At 46.4% G+C, this 26,363-nt stretch overlaps 1 protein-coding gene across 1 annotated transcript in view; it reads left to right on the forward strand.

Annotated features, from left to right (window-relative positions):
- CDH3 (cadherin 3) overlaps positions 1-25,524 on the forward strand; it is a 44,041-nt gene extending 18,517 nt beyond the window's left edge. Inside the window, exons 3-16 of the mRNA XM_065899638.1 lie at positions 8,235-8,317; positions 9,526-9,651; positions 9,863-10,018; positions 10,101-10,245; positions 11,501-11,667; positions 12,321-12,449; positions 13,368-13,553; positions 15,009-15,250; positions 15,634-15,779; positions 16,573-16,797; positions 19,574-19,780; positions 22,368-22,498; positions 22,868-23,014; positions 24,647-25,524. Of these exons, the coding sequence (XP_065755710.1) occupies positions 8,235-8,317; positions 9,526-9,651; positions 9,863-10,018; positions 10,101-10,245; positions 11,501-11,667; positions 12,321-12,449; positions 13,368-13,553; positions 15,009-15,250; positions 15,634-15,779; positions 16,573-16,797; positions 19,574-19,780; positions 22,368-22,498; positions 22,868-23,014; positions 24,647-24,856 (2,300 nt within the window). The 3' untranslated portion in view covers positions 24,857-25,524. The remainder of the gene's footprint in view (positions 1-8,234; positions 8,318-9,525; positions 9,652-9,862; positions 10,019-10,100; positions 10,246-11,500; positions 11,668-12,320; positions 12,450-13,367; positions 13,554-15,008; positions 15,251-15,633; positions 15,780-16,572; positions 16,798-19,573; positions 19,781-22,367; positions 22,499-22,867; positions 23,015-24,646) is intronic.
- Positions 25,525-26,363: the final 839 nt, after the last annotated feature.

The raw sequence follows: 26,363 nt of genomic DNA on the forward strand, positions 1-26,363 counted from the left end.
CAAATGTTAGCATAGACTACATTGCTCCATATCTTTTTAAATTAATTAGTTAGTTAGTTAAGCTGCGCCGGGTCTTTAGCTGCAGCACACGGGATCTTCGTTGCCACATTGGAGATCTTCATCGCGGCATGTGGGATCTAGTTCCTTGACCAGGGATCAATCCCAGGCGCCCTGCATTGGGAGCACACAGCCTTAACAGCTGGGCCACCAGGGAAGTCCCCATATCTTTTTTTTTTTTTAATTAACAACATGTCTTAGAGATCGTTCCACGTCAATACATAGGGGCTTCCTTATCTTTTACAGCTTTTTATGGCTGCACAGTGTTCTCGTATGGATGTTAGCATTACACAAAGTTAATCTGTCATTGATGGACATTTAGGTTGTCTGGACTTTTGCTATTACAATCCATGCATTATTGATTACTTTGGTAGATAGCTGTGGAAAGGTGATTTTGGACAGGAGGCAGTATCCTGTAAGAACTTAAAGGTACTTGAAGATACACATTTTGTTCCCTGAATGCATCCCTAGTATTTAGAAGAATATTGGGCACTTAGGAAACACTCTACTAGTTCTTGATGGATGCTGTGTTGAAGAACCTTACTTTAGAATATGACCACCCCGAGTTCTAATTAATTCCACTCACTAGCTGTATGATGTTGGGCAAGCCATCTCACCTCTGAACCCCCATTTCCTCATGTGTTATGAGTCCGTATAAAGTTCTGGGGTTTACAAATTTGTGGTTTTGTGGTTTTATCTTATTTGATATTCAGGATGACTCTGTGAAGTCTAATTTTCATCTCCCAAATGAGAAAACCTAAATTCCTAATAAGTTAATTCAAGTTCTGCATCAACATGCTGATGGTTCCAACTAACAGAGTTTTGAGGGACCTTTGCATGTGTCCTTAACACAGCTTTAAGCAATGCTGAATCACCTAGTGAGTTTAGGTGTTCCCTTTTAAGCTTTTCTTCTTTTTACATCAAGGAGAAAGTGTCTTTGGTCCCATTATTATTATTTTTAACTAATCTATTTATTTTTGGCTGCATTGGGTCTTCGTTGCTGGGTGCAGGCTTTCTTTAGTTGTGGCGAGCAGGGGCTACTCTTCGTTGCAGTGTGCGGGCTTCTCATTGCTGTGGCTTCTCTTGTTGTGGAGCACGGGCTCTAGGTGTGCAGCCTTCAGTAGCTGTGGCACACGGGCTCAGTAGTTGTGGCACATGGGTTCTAGAGCGCAGACTGAGTGGTTGTGGCACACGGGCTTCAGTAGCTGTGGCACGTGGGCTTCAGTAGTTGTGGCTCGTGGGTTCTAGAGCACAGGCTCAGTAGTTGTGGCGCACAGGCTTAGTTGCTCCACAGCATGTGGGATCTTCCCAGACCAGGGCTCGAACCCGTGTCCCTTGCATTGGCAGGTGGATTCCACTGCACCACCAGGGAAGCCCCTACTATTCTTGAATACATCTTTTTATAACATGCTTCTCTCCCTTCAAACTAAGGGAAGATAGGCCTTAGGCTCGAAGCCTCAGCAAACATGGGAATTCCCTGGAGGTCCAGTGGTAGGACTCCGCACTTTCACTACCAAGGGCACGGGTTCGATCCCTGGTCAGGAAACTAAGATCCCTCAAACCATGCGGCATGGCCAAAAAGCAAAACAAAACAAAACAGAAACTTCAGCAAACAGTTGATTCTGGGGCCCACAGAATTCAAGTGTGTTTCCCAGGATCACCCATCAAGTTAAAGTCAGTGCCTGCACAAGATGGGGTCTCCATCACTATTAATAGTATTAACAGCAAACCTGGCCATAATGCATCCTATTTGTGAGTTCTTTACACTTATTCTCATTTAATCCTCACAACTACCTGTAACTACCTCACAACTACCTGTAAGAGAGTTACTCTTATTATCCCCGAATCTAGTACTTTTCTCCAAGTATCACACTGCCTCACTGGGCATCTAAAAATCAATCTTTGCTATTTCAATAGATGGAGAAGGACCACAGGTAATGGGGGTTAGAGAGGAAATAAGAAAACAAATTCTCAGGTGTGTCAGAAAGATAATATAACCATATTCTATAAACAACTCAATCTAGACAGGTCTAGGTACCACTTCTGGCCATTCCATTTCCTAGCTATGTAACTTCAGTGAATGCATTTAACCCCTCATTTTCCCAATTTAGAAAATGGGCGTTAAAATCTACTTTATAGGGTGCTTGGTGAAGATTAAATGAGAAAGTATACAAATGTTAGGGCTTCCCTGGTAGCGCAGTGGTTAAGAATCTGCCTGCCAAGGCAGGGGACACAGGTCCAGGAAGATCCCACATGCTGCGGAGCAACTAAGCCCGTGTACCACAACTACTGAGCCTGCATGCCGCAACTACTGAAGCCCACGGCCCGTGCGCCGCAACTACTGAAGTCCACACGCTGCAACTACTGAAGCCCGCGCGCCTAGAGTCTGTGCTCCGCAGCAAGAGAAGCCACCGCAATGAGAAGCCCACACACCACAACGAAGAGTAGTCCACACTTGCCACAACTAGAGAAAATCCTCACACAGCAACGAAGACCCAATATAGCCATAAATAAATAAATTTATTTTTAAAATTCATACAGATTTTTAAAAAACACACAAATGTTAGCTGTTAATAATAGTAATTCATGATGGGAGGGATTCTCGACTCTTGAGATTGATGCTTGCTGTATTCATTTGCTAGGGCTGCTGTAACAAAGGAACACAGACTGGGGGCTTAAACACAGAAATTTATTTTGTCACAACTCAGGAGGCTAGAAGTCCAAGATCAAGGTGTCAGCAGGGCTGGTTTCTGTTGAGGCCTCTCTCCTTAGCTTGTAGATGGCTGTCTTCTCAATGTGTCTGTAAATAGTCTTCTCTCTGTAATTGTCTGTGTCCAAATTTCCTCCTCTTATAAGGACACTCATCATACTGGATTAGGGCCCACCCTAATAACCTCATTTTAATTTAATCACCTCTTTAAATGTCCTTTTTCCAAATATAATCACATTCTGAGGTATTAGGACTTCAACACATGAATTTGAGGGGGGAACACAATTCATGTTAAGAGAAAACTTGGACCTACAGAAAAATAAAGATAATAAGTAGCTGGTAACCCCAGTCATAGGGAAGCTTCATTTCCTTCCAGTCTTTTTAAAATTTTTTCCCATGCATAGTTACATATACTATATATGCAGTTCTACTTTCTGCTTACATTTTGCATAGCTGGATAAAAAATCCATGGAGTGCATGCCCCATAGATTATTTAAATTTTGCCCTGTATTAAGATGATCTAAACTCTGCCACATATCATTCCTTGTCTTTTTTAGCCCAAAGGCAAAGCAAGATTCCTCAGAAGATGAGAGTACAAAGCTGTGTGCTGGAGGTAAAGGGCAAGGTCACTCTGGGAATCTCCCTGCCCCTGGGACCCTTTGGAACTGACTCAGGCTGAGATCCCTCTTTCCCCTCCTCCCACCGCCGAGCATGTTGTCACAGCTCGTGACTCCTCAGTGAGGATGTCGTCAAGGAGGCAGGGCTGGTATCTAAGCAATCTTCTCTTTCTCAGGGACACACTCCAGCCTTCCCATGAAGGAACCTGCCTCTGTGTGTGAGCTCTGGGGCTCTGGGGAGCTGAAGGCAGCTCTGTATGCTTTTAAGCCCTCCATCTTCCTCCCCTCCATGCGCTAAGCCTCTCCCCAAAAGATGGCCGGTGTCCTGAGTTCTTTCACCCAAGTTAGTTTTACCTGCTTTTGAACTTCATGTTAATGGAATCATACATGTGTCCTCTCTTGTATCTGGCTTCTGTCACTCAACCATGTTTGTAAGATTCATTCATGTTGTTGTATGTCCTTGTGGTTGACTCATTTAATTATATGAATATTCCACCATATTTTTATTCATTCTACCTGGATGGACATTTGGGCTATTTCCAGTCTTTAGCTATTATAGACAGTGCTGCTGTGGCTATTATAATACTTGTCTTTTAGTGAATGTATCTTTGTTGGGTCTATACCTCAAAGTAAAATTGCTGGGTCTTGGGGAAGGTGTATATTTAGCTTCAGCAAATACTGCTCGACAGTTTTCCAAAATGACTATCCCATTTTACACTCCCACATCAGACTTCTACTTTTTTTTTTATTGAGGTAAAATATGCATAACATAAAATTTGACCATTTTAAACAATTCGGTGACGTTAAGTACGTTCAAATTGTTGTGCAACCATCACCACAGTCTGTCTCTATAACTTTTTCATCATCCCAAACAGAAACTCTGTACCCATTAAACAATAAATACCCATTCCCCTCTCTCTCCAGCCCCTGGTAACTTCTGTTCTACTTTCTATGTCTATTAATTTGAGTATTCTAGGTACGTCATATAAGTGGAATCATGCAGTATTTGCCCTTTTGTGACTAGCTTATTTTACTTAGCATAATGTTTTCAAGATTCTTCCATGTTGCAGCATGTGTCAGAACTTTATTCCTTTTAAAGACTGAATAATATTCCCTTGTATGTATAGACCACATTGTGTTTATCTATTCATCTCTTGATGGGCACTTGTGTTGTTTCCATCTTTTGGCTATTGTGAATAGTGATACTATGAAAATATGTGTACAAGTATCTGTTTGAGATCCTACTTCAGTTCTTTTAGGTATACGCCTAAAAGTAGAATTGCTGGATCATGTGGTAATTTTATGTTTACCTTCTGAGGAGCCACCAAACTGTTTTTCACAGTGGCTGCACCATTTCACATTCCCAGTGCAGGAGGGTTCCCATGTCTTTACATCTTGCCAACACTCATTATTTACTTTTTTTTTTGCCACCCTAGTAGGTATGAAGTGGTATCTCATTGTTATTTTGATTTGTATTTCCCTAATGACTAATGATATTGAGCATTTTTTCACATGCTTATTGGCCATTTGTATACCTTATTTGAAGAAATGTCTTTTCAACTCCTTTGCCTTTTTATTTACTTATTTTTAATTGGGTTGTTTGTTTTTTGTTGTTCTTGAGTTTTAGGAGTTCACTGTATAGTCTGGATATTGTTTGGAATTCTACTTTTTAATGTTATACTCTTTTTTTATTAATGTTATACTCTTATATACTGTTTGAATACTTCATCATGTTCACATTACTTTTTGTTTGTTTATCTTCTCAAAGAACCAGCTTTTAGTTTTATTGATCTTTGCTATTGTTTTCTTTGTTTCATTCATTTATTTCTGCTCTGATCTTTATGATTTCTTTCCTTCTGCTAACTTTGGGTTTTGTTTGTTCTTCTTTCTCTGGTTCCTATAGGTGTAAGGTTAGATTGTTTATTTGAGATTTTTCTTGTTTCTTGAGGTAGGCTTGTATAGCTATAAACTTCCCTCTTAGAACTGCTTTTGCTGCATCCCAAAGGTTTTGGATCATCATGTTTTCATTGTCATTTGTCCTTAGGTATTTTTTGATTTCCTCTTTGATTTCTTCAGTGATCTCTTGGTTATTTAGTAACGTATTGTTTAGCCTCCATGTGTTTGTGTTTTTTACGTTTTTTTCCCTGTAATTCATTTCTAATCTCATAGCGTTGTGGTCAGAAAAGATGCTTGATATGATTTCAATTTTCTTATATTTACTGAGGTTTGATTTGTGACCAAGATGTGATCTATCCTGGAGAATGTTCCATGCGCACTTGAGAAGAAAGTGTAATCTGCTGTTTTTGGATGGAATGTCCTATAAATATCAATGAAATCTATCTGGTCTATTGTGTCATTTAAAGCTTCTGTTTCCTTATTTATTTTCATTTTGGATGATCTGTCCATTGTTGTAAGTGAGGTGTTAAAGTGTTACTGTCGATTTTCTCTTTTATAGCTGTTAGCAGTTGCCTTATGTATTGAGGTGCTCCTATGTTGGGTGCATATATATTTATAATTGTTATATCTTCTTCTTGGATTGGTCCCTTGATCATTACATAGTGTCCTTCCTTGTCTCTTGTAACATTCTTTATTTTAAAGTCTATTTTATCTGATATGAGTATTGCTACTCCAGCTTTCTTTTGATTTCCATTTGCATGGAATATCTTTTTCCATCCCCTCACTTTCAGTCTGTATGTGTCCCTAGGTCTGAAGTGGGTCTCTTGTAGACAGCATATAGATGGGTCTTGTTTCTGTATCCATTCATCAAGCCCTTGTATTTTGACTGGAGCATTAAATCCATTCACGTTTAAGGTAATTATCGATATGTATGTTCCTATGACCATTTTCTTAATTGTTTTGGGTTTGTTTTTGTAGGTCCTTTTCTTCTCTTGTGTTTCCCACTTAGAGAAGTTGCTTTAGTGTTTGTTGTGGAGCTGGTTTGGTGGTGCTGAATTCTCTTAGCTTTTGCTTGTCTGTAAAGCTTTTGATTTCTCCATCGAATTTGAATGAGCTCCTTGCCGGGTAAGAGTAATCTTGGTTGTAGGTTCTTCCCTTTCATCACTTTAAGTATATCATGTGACTGCCTTCTGGCTTGTAGAGTTTCTGCTGAGAAATCAGCTGTTAACCTTATGGGAGTTCCCTTGTATGTTATTTGTCGTTTTTCCCTTGCTGCTTTCAATAATTTTTCTTTGTCTTTAATTTTTGCCGATTTGATTACTATGCGTCTCAGCGTGTTTCTCCTTGGGTTTATCCTGTATGGGACCCTCTGCACTTCCTGGACTTGGGTGACTATTTCTTTTACCATGTTAGGGAAATTTTCGACTATAATCTCTTCAAATATTTTCTCTGGTCCTTTCTCTCTCTCTTCTCCTTCTGGGACCCCTATAATGCGAATGTTGTTGCATTTAATGTTGTCCCAGAGGTCTCTTAGGCTGTCTTCATTTCTTTTCACTCTTTTTTCTTTATTCTGTTCCACAGCAGTGAATTCCACCATTCTATCTTCCAGGTCACTTATCCGTTCTTCTGCCTCAGTTATTCTGCTACTGATTCCTTCTAGTGTAGTTTTCATTTCAGTTATTATATTGTTCGTCTCTGTTTGTTTGTTCTTTAATTCTTCCAGGTCTTTGTTAAACATTTCCTGCATCTCCTCGATCTTTGCCTCCATTCTTTTTCCGAGGTCCTGGATCATCTTCACTATCATTCTTCTGAGTTCTTTTTCTGGAAGGTTGCCTATCTCCACTTCATTTAGTTGTTTGTCTGTGGTTTTATCTTGTTCTTTCATCTGGCACATAGCCCTCTGCCTTTTCATCTTGTCTGTCTTTCTGTGAATGTGGTTTTTGTTCCACAGGCTGCAGGAGTGTAGTTCTTCTTGCTTCTGTCACATTACTTTTGTAGTTTAAAAACCCTCATCTGTTATCCTTTCTTATTTTAGGGAAGGATTATTTAAAACAATTGTCGTCATCATCTGAAACTAAAGGACAATTTTTCAAAAAAGGGCAGTTGGGGGCGCTCACGCTGACCTTTCCATGGCACAGCACTGTCCCTCTGGTCCTTGTCGTCCTGCAGCCTAGTATGTTGCTGAGCACTGGTGTCTGGGCCAGCGTTATGGGAACGCCTGGGTCAGGGCATGTTGCCGATGGGCCCAGTTGTAGCCCCTGGCAGGTTTCCTGACTCCATGCTTTGGCCACAAGGAAGGGTGGGTAAGAACACTGGTTGTGAATACTCTCTAGCGTATGCCTTGGAGTCAGGCTGACCTGGCTTCTGAACCTCAGTTTTCTCATCTTTGTAAAGGAGCTCGTACCTAACTTGGCAGCATAGTTGTAAAGATGAAATGGGCCCAGTCTCCGGATTAACGAATAGTAGTTATTAACTCAGAGTGCTTGTTTAAAGGGCGGCCAAGCAGGGAGGATTCAGAAGGAACATGACAGACTGAAACACCCCGAGGTTATCCAGAATGATCTGTGTGGGTGACGGTGTAGCAGGATGCATACAGCGCATATGTAGACTCATAGCCTTCGGAAATGCTTAAAATCTTCTGCCTCCAGCTGTGACCTTGGGTCAACTCTATGTCTCGTGAGACTCCATGGGGCTAATGTCGCTGAATAGCTATGATTTTGGTTCTTCGGCCCACAAACCAGGAAGTGGTTCGCCCTCTTGAGACCAAACTCAGAAGCCCATCTGAAACTCATATTTGATCACATTGCTGGTCAGAGAAAGTAAGCCAAGTCTCCTTCTACAGTGGCTTGCAATAGTCCTTGATCTAGTCAGGGGGCTGTTTCAGGTTTTGGCTCCCATGGGGTATCTTCCAGAAGCCCCTCCTTCCTAATACTCTTTTCCTCCCTTCCCCACAGTAGTTTTCACGGACTGCCCTGGGCAAGAGTCGGCCCTGCTGACTGATGATGACTTCACTGTTCTGAACAACAAAACAGTCCAGGTAAAATACCATGTCCACCTTCAGGAGAGAAGAAAGACATTCTCCGTGCATGCCCAGCTTGCTGCTGGCCAGGAGACCGAGGTTGCCGTGGCTGTTGTGAGCCATGTTACCCCTGCAGAGGACGCAGGGTTAGACCTCAGTTGCCCATAGCTGTGCGCGTGGGTACCGATCTAAGCAGGGTAGTGTTTGCAGCTGCCCAGTAGGGGGCACCAGAGTCAGGCAAGGGGGGCCCAGAGCTGCTTTGTGAGTAATGGCCCAGTGCCCTTCCTCCCTTGAATTCCCTGTCCCATCTCCCTTTCCTTCTTTCCCATATCATGCCGGTAAACCGCAATTGAAGATGATCCCAACACAGGACTGCCAATCTCATGAACCTTTGGGAAGATGGACCTGGGGCTCTTGGCCACATTTCTTTGTTTTGTCTAATTTAATTTTTTGAGCAGCTAATATATCCACATGGTTCAAATTTTTAAATATTAAAAAGTTTTAGAATGAATAACCTCCCCTTTTTTCTCCCCCTATGTCTAATGCCCTCTCTACCCCTCAAAGAGAAGACCTGTTACTTTCCTTCTAATTTATGTATTTGTTCTATATTTATATTAAATATATTTATATATATTATATATAGGTATAAAATAAACTTTTCGGTCCTCTTTTATGCAAAACTAACATACTATTCACATGTCTGCACCTCCTTTTTGCACTGAAAAATACATCAGTACACTGCCTATCCCCTTCTCACAGATAACCACCGTTATAAGCTTCTAGTATCCCCCAGACTTTGTCTGTATATAAGCAGATGTGAATATATGCCTTATTTTCCCACCCTTTTACACAAAAGATGGAACAGTGCCTGGCACATATTAAGCCCTATGTAAGTGTTTGTTAAATAAAATACTAAACTACATTAAGCTGTTCCATATCTTGTTCTTTTTCACTTAAGTATGGATATATATCAAAGATCTTTCCATGCCAGCACAGAGAGACATCCCTCATTTTTCAAGCTGTATACAATTTCCACTAGATGGATGTATTATAGTGTATTTAATTGAGCCTTCTCTATAAGTGAACACTTAGATTATTTCCAAGTTTTCTTTTACAATAAACCCATCTGGGCCTCTGTCCTTGCCATGAGCCCCTGTAGATGAGAGGATGTTGGGTATGTTCCCGTTGTTTGCACATCTGGGTTAAGGGGTCTTCTCTCCTTGCAGGAAAGGAAAGCATTGAAGATCTCCCCATCCAAACGTATCTTGCGAAGACGCAAGAGAGATTGGGTGGTCCCGCCAATATTTGTCCCTGAGAATGGCAAGGGTCCCTTCCCCCAGAAGCTGCATCAGGTATGACTGTGCCTTCTCCGTGGGAGTCATTGGTGTCTTCAGGGACTCTCATTCAAAGGCCTGAATATGAGGTTTCTTGCTACTGAGCCCTGGGGCCCGCAGAGGGAAACTCTCTGATGGGAGCAGTTTCTAATCAGGCAGTGCCTCTCCACCCCTCCCCAACAGAGAGATATTTGTCACTTTGTCAGCTGCCATTTTCTTTTGCTTCCAGCTCAAATCTAATAAAGACAGAGGCACCAAGATTTTCTACAGCATCACGGGGCCTGGGGCAGACAGCCCCCCTGAGGGTGTCTTCACCATAGAGAAGGAAACGGGCTGGTTGCTGTTGAATAAACCACTGGACAGGGAGAAAATTGCCGAGTATGAGGCAAGTAACCTTTAGCGTCCAACGAGAAGCAGGGCCCCAGGAAGGGTAGTGCCAGGCTGACCCCAGGCCTGTGTACCTACAGCTCTTTGGCCACGCTGTGTCGGAGAACGGTGCCTCCGTGGAAGAGCCCATGAACATCTCCATCATCGTAACAGACCAGAATGACCACAAGCCCAAGTTCACCCAGGATGTCTTCAGAGGGAGCATCTTGGAAGGGGTACTACCCGGTAAGAGGACTGGGGAGGGCACAGCTATAGAGGTCTGCTGGGCCCAGACCTGGCCTTGGGTCCACTTCTGGAATCAGCCCAGACTCTTAAAGGCTGGAAGAAGCCTTCATACCTGATTTCCTGGGCTGTGCCTCAGATTACCTGGGATCTTCTTAAAAATCCAGATTCCCCCACTCCATCTCAAGATCCCTGAATAAGAATGATCCTGGAGTAGAGCCCCAGAATCTGTGTATTTGAAAATTTCCCAGAAGCTTCAGATGATCAGCCAGCTGCAGCTTTGGAGCTGCAGAGACCTATATTTGAATCTGGATTTTGTCTCTCATCTGCTGTGACCCTGGGCAGGGTCTTGACCTCTGAGCCTCAATCTTCACACCTGAAAATGGGGATAATATCAACCGTAAAGAGCTGTGAAGATTAGAAATAACACATGCCTACTGCTGTGTGATATGAAGCACCTGACATGAGGTTCTTTGGGGAAATGGCAGCTGCAAGGAGGGTGGCAAAGGGTGAGAGAAAGCAGAAGATGAATTGTCAGGCTGGGGAAGAGGGTGAGAGGGGCTGGCAAAAGACTAGAGAACTAGGTGACATTAATGACCTCAAAGACAGTGCTGGTGAGGAGGGCTCCTCCTCTCCCTTTGTCTCTGAGTTGTGGAGAATTACAGAGAAATGTGAGTTGGTTAGGTTGCCAATAATAGACATTTCCGGAAGAAAAACAGAACCTTCAACAATATGGAACCTTTTCCCCCTTTGTATTGAGGAAGCCTAGAGGTGGTCAAGCCGGGCTGGGACGGTGCTTTAACATGTGGGGGAACTAGGCTCCTTCCATCTCGTTGCTCTGCTGTTTTGGCTTTATTCCCAAGATTACCTCATGGTTGCTGCTGGAGCTCTGGCCATTATATCTGGAAGGAGGGAAGGGGTGGGAAGAATAAGCCCCTTAACTCAGAAAAACGCTTCCCCCAAAGCTGTATATCCCATTCGTCAGATTTCAGTCTCGTGGCCACAGCTAGCAGCAAGAAGCGAAATAGTTTTGGTTCCCGGTGGGCTTGTGCTCAGCCTAGAATGATTATGAGGATTATGTTTCTAAGAAGGAAGGGGAGAATGGGAAATGGGCACCAATTAGCAATCTCTGCCATGAGTGGAACATGGGGCCAAGCCAGCGAGCAGGGTGGAGCCTCTTGGAGTTCCAGAAGTGGGCAAGGCTGGAATCGGAGCTGGAAGGGAAGGTTGTGCACTCAGCAGCGCTTCTCCCCTCCAGGCACTTCTGTGATGCAGGTGACAGCCACGGATGAGGACGATGCCATCAACACCTACAATGGGGTGGTTGCTTATTCCATCCATAGTCAAGAGCCAAAGGACCTCATGTTCACGGTCCACCGGAGCACAGGCACCATCAGCGTCATCTCCAGTGGCCTGGACCGGGAGGTAAGTGGCCCTTCGGGAAGGTGCTGCCTGCCCAGGCTAGCCCAGGCTGGGGTCTGACACTCAGAGCGGAAGCCTCTGCCCCCAAAGCCCAGGGCAGAGCAGTGGGGACCCAAGTCAGCTGGGAATGGCTGCTGCTGTGTCCCACATTGATGTCCTGCAGCTCCCTCGGGCCAGTGGCACGTTGCCAAACCATCTTGTTAAGGCTGAGGAGGCAGCTGTAAAACACAGACGTTTAATACTTTCTGCAGGTTTTCTCATTTCCTCTCGGCAGGGCTCACTTAGCACGCACATTGCCCAGATTTGTCCCGTGTGTGCCACAAAGCAGAATTAGCTCCATGGATATTAGAGTTGCCTCCTGTTCCCTAATTAATACCTTTGCCCAAATCCACACTCAAAGCTCCCATTCTGCGTCCGCCCAGGGTCAGGAAGCAATGCCCAGGCTTCATCCCACGACAGGCCCAGGAGAACCGTTTGGATCCACAGTTCCCTTCCCCCTCCACCCTTTGCTTCTGGTCTTTTCTGCAGTGGGCAAGCAGTGGGTCAGGAATCAAGAGAACACTTAGAGGGAGGAACATTCCGCTTCCCTCCCCGTATACCCAAGGCTGTGCGCAATGTGCAGTGGCCTTCCACTTCCACTCTCCTTTTCTCCCCAGAGAGTCCCTGAGTACACACTGACCATCCAGGCTACGGACATGAACGGGGACGGCTCCAGCACCACGGCTATGGCCATAGTGGAAATCCTCGATGCCAATGACAACGCTCCTGTGTTTGAGCCCCAGCAGGTAATGCCCCTTCCTTCCTTCTTCCCTCATCAGATGATGAAGGACTAAGTTTCTCCTTTCTGATGAAACTCCGGAACCAGCCTACATTGCTTCAAGTCCCAGTTCCAGCACTTGTGAGCTTTGTGACCTGAGGTGAACTACCTAACCTCTCTGTGCCCTATTTCCTAATCTGTGAAATGGAGATGATGCTCCATTGTCTCCTGCTGCATTTTTCTGAGTTTTAAATGAAATAATCTATGTACAGTTCTTAACACAATCCCAGGTGCACAAGTGCTCAATATGAAAATCTTTGTTGATATGGAAGGTCCTAATTTGCCTCACACCTATACCTGCCCACGTTCCCCCAGTGAATGCTTGTACACCTCACATAACAGAGGAGTCAGTGCCAGTCAAGGTGACACCCACCCCCTTCCATCTGTAGGTAACTCTGACAGCTAAACATTGTTTAGGCCTGATTAAAAATTTGTTCTCAACAGCTGATTTCCCCATCTTTGCCACCTGTTCTAGAATTTCCAAAAAGTTCCTGGTCAGTGCCCCAGAGCAATCAGACACCTAGCCCTTCTTGCCACCTTCCTTATGCCTTTCTGATCTCAGCTAGATATAGGTGACTACTCAATGGCGAGGCCTTGGGCACCCAGATCAGTGAGATTCCTGGAGCGTCAGGCCCCTGGGTGTAGGGAAAGCAGGCCCAAGATTGTCGTGGTCTGTCCCAGCAGCTGTGAGGCTGACTCTTGGGATGTTCTGCATCCATCCATGCCTTGAAACCCCAATAAGTGGGTTGGGCGGTCCAGGAAAGGGTGAGCGGCATGGGGCGCCCCTGGAGTTGGATGGAGGATTCACAGCCAGTGAAGAGTGGAACAGCCTCTCAAGGTGGTCAGTCTCTCCGCTCTGACTGTGCTGTGCTTCCCACGCTGACAGTACGAGGCCCGTGTGCCTGAGAACGCAGTGGGCCACGAGCTGCAGAGGCTGACAGTGACCGATCTGGATGCCCCCAACTCACCGGCATGGCAGGCTACCTACCGCATCGTGGAAGGTGACAACGGGGACCATTTTACCATCACCACCCACCCTGAGAGCAACCAGGGTATCCTGACAACCAAGAAAGTGAGTCGGTTTGGGCTTTGTACAAGGGCCACACCTGGGACAGTCAGGTCTGCAGCCTCCAGGACTAGAGGGTACCACCTGCCTTGGGAGACATACCTTAGACCACTCACCAGGGAGTGTACCAGGCCAGTGGCTTGCAACACTCTCCCATTCCTCTTGGGTTGGGGAATTCCTTTGTTCAAACTAAACCTTACCCAGGGACCCAGTTCATAAAACAGATTCATAAAACAGAGTTGCTGATCTAATTGAGGCAGATCAGTGGGACCCCACCTCCCAGATCCCAGTGTCCAGTGGCTGCTCCCTATCAGTCTTACACAGAGGGTTTCTGTTTTATTGGAATTCTTGCTAATTTTGCATTCAATCCATAATTCACATCTAGGTGTCTAGGTGTTTGGATAGTAAAATGTTTTAAATTACTTAGTAGTTAGGCATACCCTTGCCTCTCAAAAAGTCTTTTAATAAAATTGATGCTTCAAGAAGATGTGTCCAATCTTTCTTTGATTTCTTTCACCTCCTGGTTTATTATGAAGAATGGACCAGTTTGAGAAATGGGGTCTTTATATAATACTTTAAAGGCTGTCCCCTCCTTGCAACCAAAACTTTGTAACACCCCTTTCACACTGTGAAATGAATTTCATTTATAATATAACTTCTCTAACTTATGTAATTTCTAGAAAAATGGAATGCTCTAACTGTAAAATAAAAGAGAATTTTACAGGAAAAGTTACTGATAATAAAGTATTTCCATATGTAAACCTTTGGGCACAAGTACACTAGAAAACATAATGAAGCAGTTAGTTTCTTGCGCATCGTCCAGATGTAGTAGATACTATATGTCACTCTAGTGACTCATATCACGAGTGGTATTGATGTTTTTCCAGAACAGCAAATAAACAACTTTGGGAAAGACGTGAACAAATCAAATTACAAGCTCCCCTCAGAAGTTGCATTCCTGGAAAATTCAGTATAAATTAAAACCACACCAAAAACTCGGTTTGTATGTAAAACACGTTCTAGACTATAAATATAAACAGAACATCACACCCATAAACACATGAATGTCCATGGTGATATTGGCAAGTCACATGGGATATGGGACAGTTCTTTGTGTCCCTGCCCCAGCCTGTAAATGCCAGTGGCATCCCCAGTCATTAGGACACCTAGAAATGCCTCCTCCAAGTTTCTACGACACCCCCTAGGGGGTGTCATCACCCCATAGGGAACCAGTTCTAGGCTTATGGCTTACTACTCTAGTTGCCTTTGGGGTGGTGGTCTGAGAGACCCCACTGGATGTCCACTCAGGAAATGCAGGAGGCTCTATGGGGTAGGGAAGGGGCAGTATTGTTGCTGGTGGGAGCATCCAGCCCCCCATTGTGGGCCCTTCTGGCATCACAGCACTGCATGGGGCCTCCTCACAAAATGGTGGCTCAGGTCCTCCTTCCTGTTCTGTCCCAGGGCTTGGATTTCGAGGCCAAAAACCAGCACACCCTGTACGTTGAAGTAATCAACGAGGCTCCCTTTGTGGTGAAGCTCCCAACCTCCACGGCCACCATAGTGGTCCACGTGGAGGATGTGAATGAGCCGCCCGTGTTCGTCCCACCCTCCAAAGTCATCGAGGTCCAGGAGGGCATCTCCATCGGCGAGCCTGTCTGCACCTATACTGCGCGGGACCCCGACAACGGGAGTCAGAAGATCAGGTACATAGGAGCTGGGCTTAAATTCAGCTAAATGCGTGGGTACTATTGGATGGGTTGTTTATTATAGCCAGAATTTGTTGTAATTGCCATAAAGACTATTAAATATTTTGAACGTCACCACTGTACAGGGCCTTCCCTTCCTACCCTCCACGTGGCTGAAGTCCAGGGGACAGGTATTCCTGCTCCCTCTCATGTGTCCCTGCTGGGACCCCACCTTCTGCTCAGGCTCCCATTTGGGGGTGAGATGCATTTTCCACGTAATCCTGCTTAGGAGCCCTGAGTCCTATGAAACCCTCAGCCAGCTGGCATGAGGAGGCTTTGATTGATGACTCCAGAACTCTTAAGTATTCTGAGTGTGATTCTTCTCAACTTTTCTGCTCCAGCTACCACATCCTGAGAGACCCAGCAGGGTGGCTAGCAATGGACCCAGACAGTGGGCAGGTCACTGCTGCAGGGGTCTTGGACCGTGAGGATGAGCAGTTTGTGAGGACCAACATCTACGAAGTCATGGTCTTGGCCACGGATGATGGTGAGAGCTTCCTCCCAGCCCCTCCACATGAGCACCTTTGGAGCCAAGGACACCGCATGTCCCCTCCACAGACAGAGTGTGGTGTGGGGACGCGGTGTCAGCAATCCTAGCTGGGAGGTCAAAGGGGTCTCTCAGAGGGGTCTTTTAAAGGGTGGTCCTAGGGTTGGCTGGTTTCCAGTTCCCTAAGACCCAGGAGTCAGGAAGTATCCTGAAGACTCCTTTCAGCTTAAGTTTGTGGTTCACTGAGCCCTGAATTGGCCTGTTGGTTTCCCCTTATGAGTGATTGAAAAGGGCTGCCTGGAAAGTGTCATGATTGATTAGTGATGTCACACCATGACAGGATTGGGGGTGATGATGTAATTACCATCTCTATTTGACACATACTGAACCAAGGCCTGGAGGCAGGCGAGAGGTTACTGCAGGGCTGGGAAGCAAAACTTCCCTGAAGCTGATCAGCAAACACTGCATCAACCCTGAGGTGGCCAATAGGTTTCTCTTTGTAATAGATTGGTAGTGGCTGTCTGGATGAAGTGACTGCAGCTGCGTTGTGATCAGTGAGTAATGTCTGCCATGGACACAAAATGAGAATGATGGTATGTTTGCCATGCATTTGTCATCACTGGTTTGATCTATAATGAAGCTAGTGTTCAGAGGCTCTTGAAAGGTTACAGTTAGACAGTAAATAGGACCCTCCTGAGGCTGATTAGGTAGGTCCTGGGGGAGCTTAGCATTGATTCATCAACCCAACCAAGGGCACATGCTGAAAAGAGATCATGTGTGTGATTACAAACAGGGAGCCCTCCCACCACTGGCACGGGGACCCTCCTGCTAACACTGATGGATGTCAATGACCATGGCCCTGTCCCTGAGCCCCGTCAGATCACCGTCTGCAACCAAAGCCCTTTGCCTCAGGTGCTGAACATCACAGACAAGGACCTGTCCCCCCACACCTCCCCTTTCCGGGCCCAGCTCACACACGACTCGGACATCTACTGGACGGCAGAGGTCAATGAGAAAGGTAACTGAGTGGTGGTGGCAGATGGGTGTCTGCCCCCTACCAAGACCCGACACACCTTCTCGCCCCAGTGTCTTGTGGGTCACCGAATTACCAGTCTCCTCAAGAATGTCAGTTAAATGCTGCTTATTAACTTAGTGTAAGCCTTTGGAATTCCACAGGAGCCCTTAAAGACCGTTCTAGCTCAACCACCTGCCTGTACAATTGGAAAAACAGGCCCAGAGACATGGGATGTGCCTTTCTCACTCTCACATAATGAGGGAGTCAGAACTCCAGCACGGTGATAACAGCTAACATGTCTGAGCATGCTTACTGTGTGCTATGTGTGCTTTAAGTAGATTCGGCTACTTAAACCTCACAACAACCCTGTAAAGAAGGTACTGTTATCTCACACATACATGCATGTGCACCCGTTTTACAGATGGGGAAACCAAGGCTTACAGAAGCTTAAATATATTGCCAAGGGCATTATGGTTAGAAAATGACGGCCCCAGGATTGGAATGCAGGCAGTCTGCCATACCAGGATGCTTTGCAGCTTACCATTTATCAAACCCTGGCGATATGCAAGATGCTTTTTGTACTTTTCCATATTTAATATTTCTACCATTCTCTGTGATCAGTATTTTTATCCCTATTTACAGATGAGAATGAGGCTCAGAGAGGTTAAATAGTGTGCCCAAGGGCACAGTGTGGATAAGCAGTGGAGCAGAAATTGAAGTTGGGGTCCCTCACCCCCACATCCTTGCTCCCAGCCACCTCCCTGTCCTTCCTCTTTCCCATCCCCCTGGAGCTCCTCAGCCTTGAGTGGTTTTTCAGTTGTCACAGGACTGGAGAAAAGGACTTGCTGGCATCAAGTGGGCAAGGACCCAGGTGTGTGAGAAAGATGCATCCAGGCCCAAGTGCCAGTAAGGCCCCTGGAGAAACCCTGCTCACTCTGGTTTGAAGCATCTTCCTCTTCCTCTTGGAGTAGAGTCCCCCAGGAGGGGAATGGGGAGCCAGAACATTCAGGTTCTGCCCCGAAGTAACGAAATGCCTGGCACCTGTTACTGCTGCTGAGCCCCGCCCAGAAAGGACTGGGGAGACCTGCTTCAAACACACATCTTATCTCATTTTTATGATTCCTGTGATTTGGGGATGTCTATCCAGCACCTGTCCTTGAGGGAACCCAAATTGGTCTCCTGTCACCACCTTGTGGCCTGGAAGCCAATTTTCCCCCGCCCTGACTGTATCGTTTACAGAGCGTAGACTCTGGAGCCAGAATGCCTTGGTTCAAGATCCAGCCCTTCCATTTACGAGGTTCGTGACTGTGGACAAGTGACTGAACCTCACTGTTCTGCAGTTTCCCTACTTGTAGAATGCTGCCATGATAGTACCTACCTCCATACAATCACTGTGAAGATTAAATGAGTGCCTGAAAGGCATCTTGTCTAGTATATCAGTGCTCGGTAGATGTCAGTGGCCATCTTCACCACCACTGTTTCCCAAACAATCACAGATCTGACTCTGTCAAGTGTGAGCATTAGGCCCAAAGCTCAGTGGTGCCAACACCTGATACTAGCATTGATACCCGGTTCTTGGTTTTGACTTAGCTGTTCTGTCTGACTGTGTTTTTTTGTCAGAGGAGTTAATCCAGACTCTACACCTGTGTGACCTTGGGCTGCTTACTTGACCTCCCTAAGCTTCAATGTCTGCATTTGTAAAATGAGGATAACAGAACCTGCCTCTTAAAGTTGGGGTGGATATCAGAGTTGGGCTTGGCACATAGCAAGTGTCAGTTTAGTCACTGACACTGCCACCAGCACCATCATCAGCTGAGAACTCAGCCCTCCAGCGTGGGAACAGGATAGCAGGAGGGATGTTTGGGTGAAATACCCCATGTTGGCCAAGTTTGAGAAACTTGGGTCTAAACGGAAGGCCTTTCTTCAGAGAGGCCTCTGACCCTATATTTCTCACCCACAAACACAGCCCCCCTCCCCACTCCAGGACTGCTGCACACCCTCCCCAGAGTGGTACCCATCGTGCAGGCCGCACTGAGGCTTGGCTTCTGCTCTGTGGCTGCCTGCTGCCCGCCCCGGGCCTTTGAAGGCTGGTTAGCACAGTGCCCATTGCAGCCTCACTGCCGGCATCTCTGAACTTGTGTGCAGTCACTGATGCTGGGGTAACACAGGTTAGCACCCTCTCTGATCTGCTTAACAACATCAGTTACATCACCAAGTCCTATGCATTTGGATTTATTAATAATTGATGCTCACTCAGAATATCCGTGTTTCAGATACTGAAATTCTATCATACGGTTGAGGTGTAAACATTATATTTGCTACTGCAAGAGCAAAATGCTGCAATAATAAATGGTAGTGAACTTTCAAATAGGAAAACAGGTGGCCAGTTAATGTAACTATTAAAAGATTGGGTTAGCTATCATTTAGGCAGAACAATGTTTGTTTTGCGGCAAGGAATAATCTAGCAGCTAATGGTACTGAGAAATTATTGGCTCTACATGCCATGACTTTTTAAAAACATCGTATTTAAAAAATGCTGTGATTATTGATTTATTTTAAATAAAGTGATGAATTTATTCTTCTATCCAAATAATCCTTTCCACAGTGGTAAATTTGGCTTTGGCCGAATATCAGTTTTTAACACTTGGTATAATGTGCTTTGGGGATATTGCTTCCTGTTGCCCAGATGCAGAGGCTGCCTCCTCAAACCTCCGTCATGGTGTGCTCGGTTCCCACCATTTGTGGTCTCCTGAGATGAATAATTATCTGTCCACTCCAGGAGACACAGTGGCCTTGTCCCTGAAGAAGTTCCTGAAGCAAGACACATACGACGTGCACCTTTCTCTGTCCGACCACGGCAACAAGGAACAGCTGACAGTGATCAGGGCCACCGTGTGCGACTGCCATGGCCACGTGGAGACCTGCCCTGAACGCTGGAAGGGGAGTTTCCTCCTCCCCATCCTGGGTGCTGTCCTGGCTCTGCTGTGTGAGTGCCGGCACCCTTCCCCTTCTGAGGACAGGATAGTTAGAAGACCTGATTCTACCCTGAACTTCACGGACTAAGGGGCCACCAACATTGTGCAACTGTTCCTTAAACTCTTAATTCCTGGAGCGTCATTCAATCCATAGATGTTTATGGAGGTTCTGGAAGGTGCCAGGCTTTGGGGATACATTGGGGAGCAGACTCGACCCTGCTGTCAGATCATCTAGTGGCTAGAGCGGTGGTTCTGAAGTCGTGGTCTCCAACCAACAGCGTTAGCATCACCAGGAATTTGTTAGAAAGGCTAATTCTCTGGCCCACTCCTGACCTACTGATTCAGAAGCTTAGGGGTAAGACCCGGTAATCTGTGTTTTAACAAGCCCTTCAGGGGATCCTGATGCATGTTAGAGCTTGAGAGCCATTGGTCTAGTGAGCAGAAATGTTTAGTTAAAAACGAATTTCTTTGCTCTAAAGGTAGAACCTATCACATTTGCTTTTTTCACTCTCTGAATTGTCCTTACACAGAAAACATGCATTCAATCACATGTGAATACAAGAGCAAGCTTTAATTAGTCATCATACTGTGTAGCAAGCACTGTTAGGCGCTGAGGGTACAACACTTAACAAAACAGACCAGTCCCTGCCTTCATGGAGCTTACTTTCCAGTGCAGCGAGCAGACGACAAATAATCTGGCAGAGAAATAGGTGTTGCTATGGATTAAAAAAAAGTCGGGGAAGGGGGTCTGCCATTTTAAGTAGGGTGGGCAAGAAGTAGCCTTACAGAGAAGGGGATATTTGAGTAAAGACCTGAAAGAGGTGAGCAAGCAAATCACACAGATCCCTAGGGAACATCAAGTGCAAAGGCCCTGAGGCAGCTCTGTGCTTTGTGTGTGGAAACAGCAATGACTGGGATGGAAAAAGCAAGAGGGAGAAGAGTAAGAGATGAGATGAGAGGGGGTCAGGGAAGTGATGGGTGTGACAGAGCCTTGTGTTGGGCCTTGTAGGTTATTGTAAGCACTCTGGTTGAAATGGGAAGTCATCGGGTTTGGAGCACAGGAGCAATGTGATTTGACTTGAATTTTATAGGATTCCTACTGAACAGACTGTAGAGGGCCCCAAGGGTGGGGACAGATTGCCATATGGAGCTACTGCCATAATCTAGGGGCGAGATGGTAGTTGTGACTTAGACCCAGGGTGGCAGAGTGAGAGGTGGTCACGTTTCAAGGTAGAATCTATTCAGATTCATATGTGGTATGAGGAAAAGAGCCATCTATGATTCCAAGTCCTGAACAAGTAGAAACATGGAGCTTCCATTAACCAGTTTGGGAAGGACCGTGGGAAGAGTCCAAATGGAGGTATCAGTAGGCAGCTGGATATATAAGCTTTGGGTGCAGGTGAGAAGTCTGGGTTGCCTCCTGCCTTTCCTCAGGCCCAGGGGGGAGGAAAAGGTGAGGGAGGAGTCATAGTCTAGTCCACAGAGGGTGTGCATCCTGAGAACCCATGGGCTCCCAAAGAAGGCTAGGTCAGTTTTGTCTGGCCAGAGGGAGACAGTGGTTCCACCGGCAGGCAAAAAAAGGGATAAAGCTAAACAGTGGCTCTATCCTCTTACATTAAACAGCCATAGAGAGGGCCAGGGGGTACCCTCCTCATATGGGATTAACTGGGGGTAAGGCGAGCAACTAGGCACTAGCTGGCCAGTCCCCACTGTGTCCAAATAGACTGTCAGCCTTTCAAACCATATTACTAAAACCTAGTCCCTCTCTTAAAATTCCAAAATAGCATTTACACCTAAGTTCACATTACTGTGTTATATCAAAGTTGCACTGTCTTGCTTTTTTTTTTTTTTTTTTGTGGTACGCGGGCCTCTCACTGCTGTGGCCTCTCCCGTTGCAGAGCGTAGGCTCCAGACGCACAGGCCCAGTGGCCATGGCTTGTGGGCCCAGCCGTTCTGCAGCATGTGGGATCTTCCCGGACCGGGGCATGAACCCATGTCCCCTGCATCAGCAGGCAGACCCTCAACCACTGCACCACCAGGGAAGCCCACACTGTCTTGCTTTTAACTTAAAGTCTATGGTTATTAGAGGACACCTAGTGACTTAAAAAGAGTCATGTTGAAAAGTAACATCTGCTGGGAGATTCCCATCCCCACAAAGGAGGGTTTCCTTAAGGACCAGTACCACCAATATGGGAAGACTGACAGTAAAATGATACAGAATTACAGGTGGGGGAATGAAGTCAGAATGCCAGTAGGAGGAGGTGATTTTAAGCTGAGAGCTCAAGGGTGAGAGCCATGCATAGGCATAGAGAGTGTTCCAGGTGAAGTGGGAGACTGCTGGGTATATTTGAGGAACCCCGAGGAGGCCAATGTGACTAGACTTGGGTGGCAGGGAGGCTTGGAGACAGGCAGGGGCCAGTCCTGTAGGCTTGATGGGAGTCAGGGATTTTCCTAGGTGCAAGGGGGCCACTGAAGTGTGTTAAGCTCTGGCTACTGAGTAGAGGGGTCTAGAATTAGATGGGGCTCTGGGGTTTTGTGGGTCCTGGCCAGCCGTGTGGTTGCTGGGGGGTGAATATTCACACTCCCCATCTCTTGCAGTCCTCCTGCTGGTGCTCCTGTTTTTGGTGAGAAAGAAACGGAAGATCAAGGAGCCCCTTCTGCTCCCAGAAGATGACACCCGTGACAACGTCTTCTACTACGGCGAAGAGGGGGGTGGCGAGGAGGACCAGGTGGGGCACTGGGGGGTCTGGGGGTCGGGAGGTGGATGGCCCCCACAGCCACTGGCAGGGATGGTTGGGTCAACCAATTAACCATGTCAGCTGCATCAACCAGACCCTGGTCTGAAGCATCCGTCTTCTGAAAGGGTGTCTGGTCCATGGCTCTAGTCTCTTTGGCCCCAGCCACGTTGACCTTGAACCTGTGCTTAACTGGGGAGGAGGGGGTTTGGAAACTAGGGCTTTCAGAGATCTCTGACATTATCTGTCTTCTAAGACCTACCCATGAACCAGAACATCCAAATGGTACAGAACTAGGGTGAAATGTAAACGGGGGGAGTGGAAGGGTCCTTCTCCATCCCATGACCTTCCCCTTTCATGAAGGACTATGACATCACCCAACTCCACCGGGGCCTGGAGGCCCGGCCTGAGTTGGTTCTCCGCAACGATGTGGCGCCAGCCTTCATCCCCACACCCACATACCGTCCACGGCCAGCCAACCCAGATGAAATTGGCAACTTCATCATCGAGGTGAGGCGTGGGGGGCCATCCTAGGGCAGCCCTTTATTCAAGCATCAGCAGCGCGAGCACAGACGGGCTTGGAGTCTTGGCTCTGGGTTCAAATCCTGACTCTACCTCCAACCTGCTGTGTGACCTCTGGCATATTTGAGTAACTTCTGAGTTTCTGTTCCTCCTCCATAAAACCCTAAGTTTCAGAGTGGTTAAGAATAGGTTAGGAATTATGTCTTTATTCAGCAAATGTAGTGGTTGTCCGGAGAAAACTCTGTAGCCAGACTCCCTGGATTTGAATTTTTAAAGATCTCAGGTGATTCCAATCTGGAGCAGAGTTGGTGTCCTCTGTCGTAGGGTGCTTTAGGGATTGGATGCACGATCACTTGGAACCGTGCTAGCACAGGGAACATCAAAAACGGATGCCTCTGACTCACCCTCCTGAGACTGTGATTCAGTTGATCTGGATGTGACTGGAGCTTCAGAATTCTTTTAAAGATTCCCAGATAATTTAAGTTTGGGAACCGCTGGCCTGGTACCTAACATGTATTAGGTAATGATAGCTACTGTTGCTAATAGCTAAGTGTCTCTGATATTCTGAATTCTGGTCACATATTTGATTTATCTGAAGAATTTTGAAAAATATCAGTGCCTGGGACCCAGACATTCATTTTTTTTAGGCTCTGATGTTTTTTTAGTTCCCCAGAGAAATCAGATATATAGCCAGGGTTGTGAGAACCACAACCTAGGTACACAGAAGATGAGTGACATGAGCCTAGCACAGCCTGGTACCTTGATAGCAGTCAGTCAAAGGAGGTCTTTAATACGAGGGAGGGAAGGAGGAGGAAGAGATGGGAGGGGAGGGAGGAAAGAAGGAAGGAGGGGAGGATGGATGGATTTGGGGAGTTCAAGGAAGCAGCAGTGGGCACAGAGCTCAATGGGTGGTCAGGATGCCTCACGTTGGCTTGAACCCTTCTTCCCTTTCTTGCTTTCTAGAAATAGCCTGGTGGTCAGACTCTGTTCTTTAGCCTGAGCATATTTGAGAATCCTGGGCAAAAACAAAAGTTGCTGGGGAAAGTTGCTCAGGGCAACTTTGCCTTGGAGCCAAATAACCAGGAGATTTTCCCTCCAGTTAGATGAAGACAGTTTCCGGAATATCTGTGTTGGACAGTTTGCAGATACTGTCTCAGTTAATGCCTGCCTGCATCAACTCCGCAGAGTAGGAATCCTGTTGTCTTCCTCATTTCACAAATGAGGAAATAGTGTTCCACTATATGCCAGGTACTATGCTAATAAGTGCTTTTATATTTACGTAGATTCATTTATTCCTCTAAAACTATAAGAAGTCTTCCCATTTTAGAGATGAGGGGGGAAGAATGGCACGGAGAGGTGAAGTTTACACATCGTGTGTGCAGTCTGATTTCAGAGCCCCCACCCTGAACTGCTGGCCTGTCACACTGAGCGCTCGCTCCAGGCTGGGCCCTGTGCTGAGGACTTATGTGCATTATTTCATTTTCAACCTTCAAAACCTTAAAGGAGGGGAGAGCTGGCTTCGCAGATGGAGAAATGCAGGCTCAGTTAACTTGCCGGGGCTCTCACAGCTGCCAGGTGTCTGATCCCGCAGCTCCTAACCCCCTGCTCTCTGTCTCCCAGAACCTGAAGGCGGCCAACACGGACCCCACGGCCCCACCCTATGACTCCCTGTTGGTGTTCGACTATGAGGGCAGTGGCTCCGATGCCGCCTCCCTGAGTTCGCTCACCTCCTCTGCTTCCGACCAGGACCAAGACTACGACTATCTGAATGAATGGGGCAGCCGCTTCAAGAAGCTGGCAGACATGTATGGCGGGGGCCATGACGACTAGGCCTCCCTGCCTGCAGCGCCAGGGGCCTAAACACCAGGCCCGCAGCTGCATCTCCAAGGGGTCTCCGTCCCCACCTCGGCCAGGGACTTCGAAGCTTGTTGAGAAGTAGCCTTAGCAACTTGGAGGGAAGAGGCATGATGTTAAAGGGGCAGGTTTCTAAGCCTTTCAGCATGGAGGGACCCTGGCAGTTTGATTTCAACAGTGAAAACCTCTTAGCCTCGGCCAGGGCTGCCGAATTTCCGGGAGTCTCTCCCCTGCCGTAAGATGCTCAGCCCTGTGTACCGGGCCTGGACCGACTCTGACTCCCCCATGTTGACGTTCTCTCCGGAATGGACCCTCCTCCTTAGAAAGAGGCCTCTTATTGCAATCTGGATTTTTTTTTTTTTAATGCTATTTTCAAAAAGTTAGAACCAGGTCCTCAGCCGCCCCTGGGGTCCTCCAGAAGCCCAGGCCAGAGCTGCCTGGCTCATGTGCCCTCATGCATTGCATTTCTCTCTGATGTCTGGGCCCCGAGGCCTCCTGTTTGAATGGATTACTGCGTTTTTATACCGAGCGTGTTTAGGTGGTCCTTTATTTTTTACTTTCCCTATCGAGTGGTGTAGAGGAAGGGTGATGACAATGCTGTAAATGTACTAGAACTTTTTTATTAAAGGAACTTTTCCCAGAGGTGCCAGGGGAGTGAACTTTTTTTTTTAGTAGCAGTTTATTGACGTATAATTCACACACCATATCATTTACCCATTTAAAGTGTATAATTCAGTGGTTTTCGAGAACTTTGAGAGTTGTGCAAGGGGGAGAAAATGCTTTTAGCCCTGAGGGCTTCCCCCCAGCTTCCTCCTGATGGTAGAGGAAGCTCAGGATCTGTTGACAGGCCCAGGTAGGGGCAAACCTTCTGCTGTCCTCCCTACAGATTCAGAACTGCTAACTCTGTGTGAGAACCGTTAACTTGCTTACCCTTGGGCTTAGCGGCACCAGGGCTGCAGGCGATGTCTTTTCTGGACCAGTGGCTGCACACATACATGGTGCAGTACGTGAAGATTTCCTCTCCTGTTCTGTGGGCTCTGTGTCGAAAGGCAGGGATTGGGGAGAATTTGGCTCCACTTCTTCCCAGCAAGTCCCTTAACCTCTACCTGCCTCAGATTTTTCATGTATAAAATGGGGAGTTTTTATGGAGATTAAGTGAATTAACATCTGGCACATGGTAAGCGCTATCTGTGTTGATTGGTAACAGCTACCATTTATTCAGTACTTTTTAGACCCAAACAGCCCTTAATTTCAATTACTTCCTCTAAACAAATCATCACAGTCACCCTCTGAGGGGATCTTCCTCCTTTAAAGAATGGCCTCATTGTGTTTTTTTTAAATGAAGCCGGATCATCATCAAAATCAAGCCAGACAGAAAATTAGAGAACTCACCCAGGATGTCAATGAAATTGGAACATTCCTGACAACACCAGGGCACAGATGCAGGAATAAGGATGAAGAGGCAGCAGGGATTCCATGTGTG

The sequence above is a fragment of the Phocoena phocoena genome, chromosome 20, assembly GCF_963924675.1.
Source record: "Phocoena phocoena chromosome 20, mPhoPho1.1, whole genome shotgun sequence".
Classification (NCBI taxonomy): Eukaryota; Metazoa; Chordata; class Mammalia; order Artiodactyla; family Phocoenidae; genus Phocoena; species Phocoena phocoena.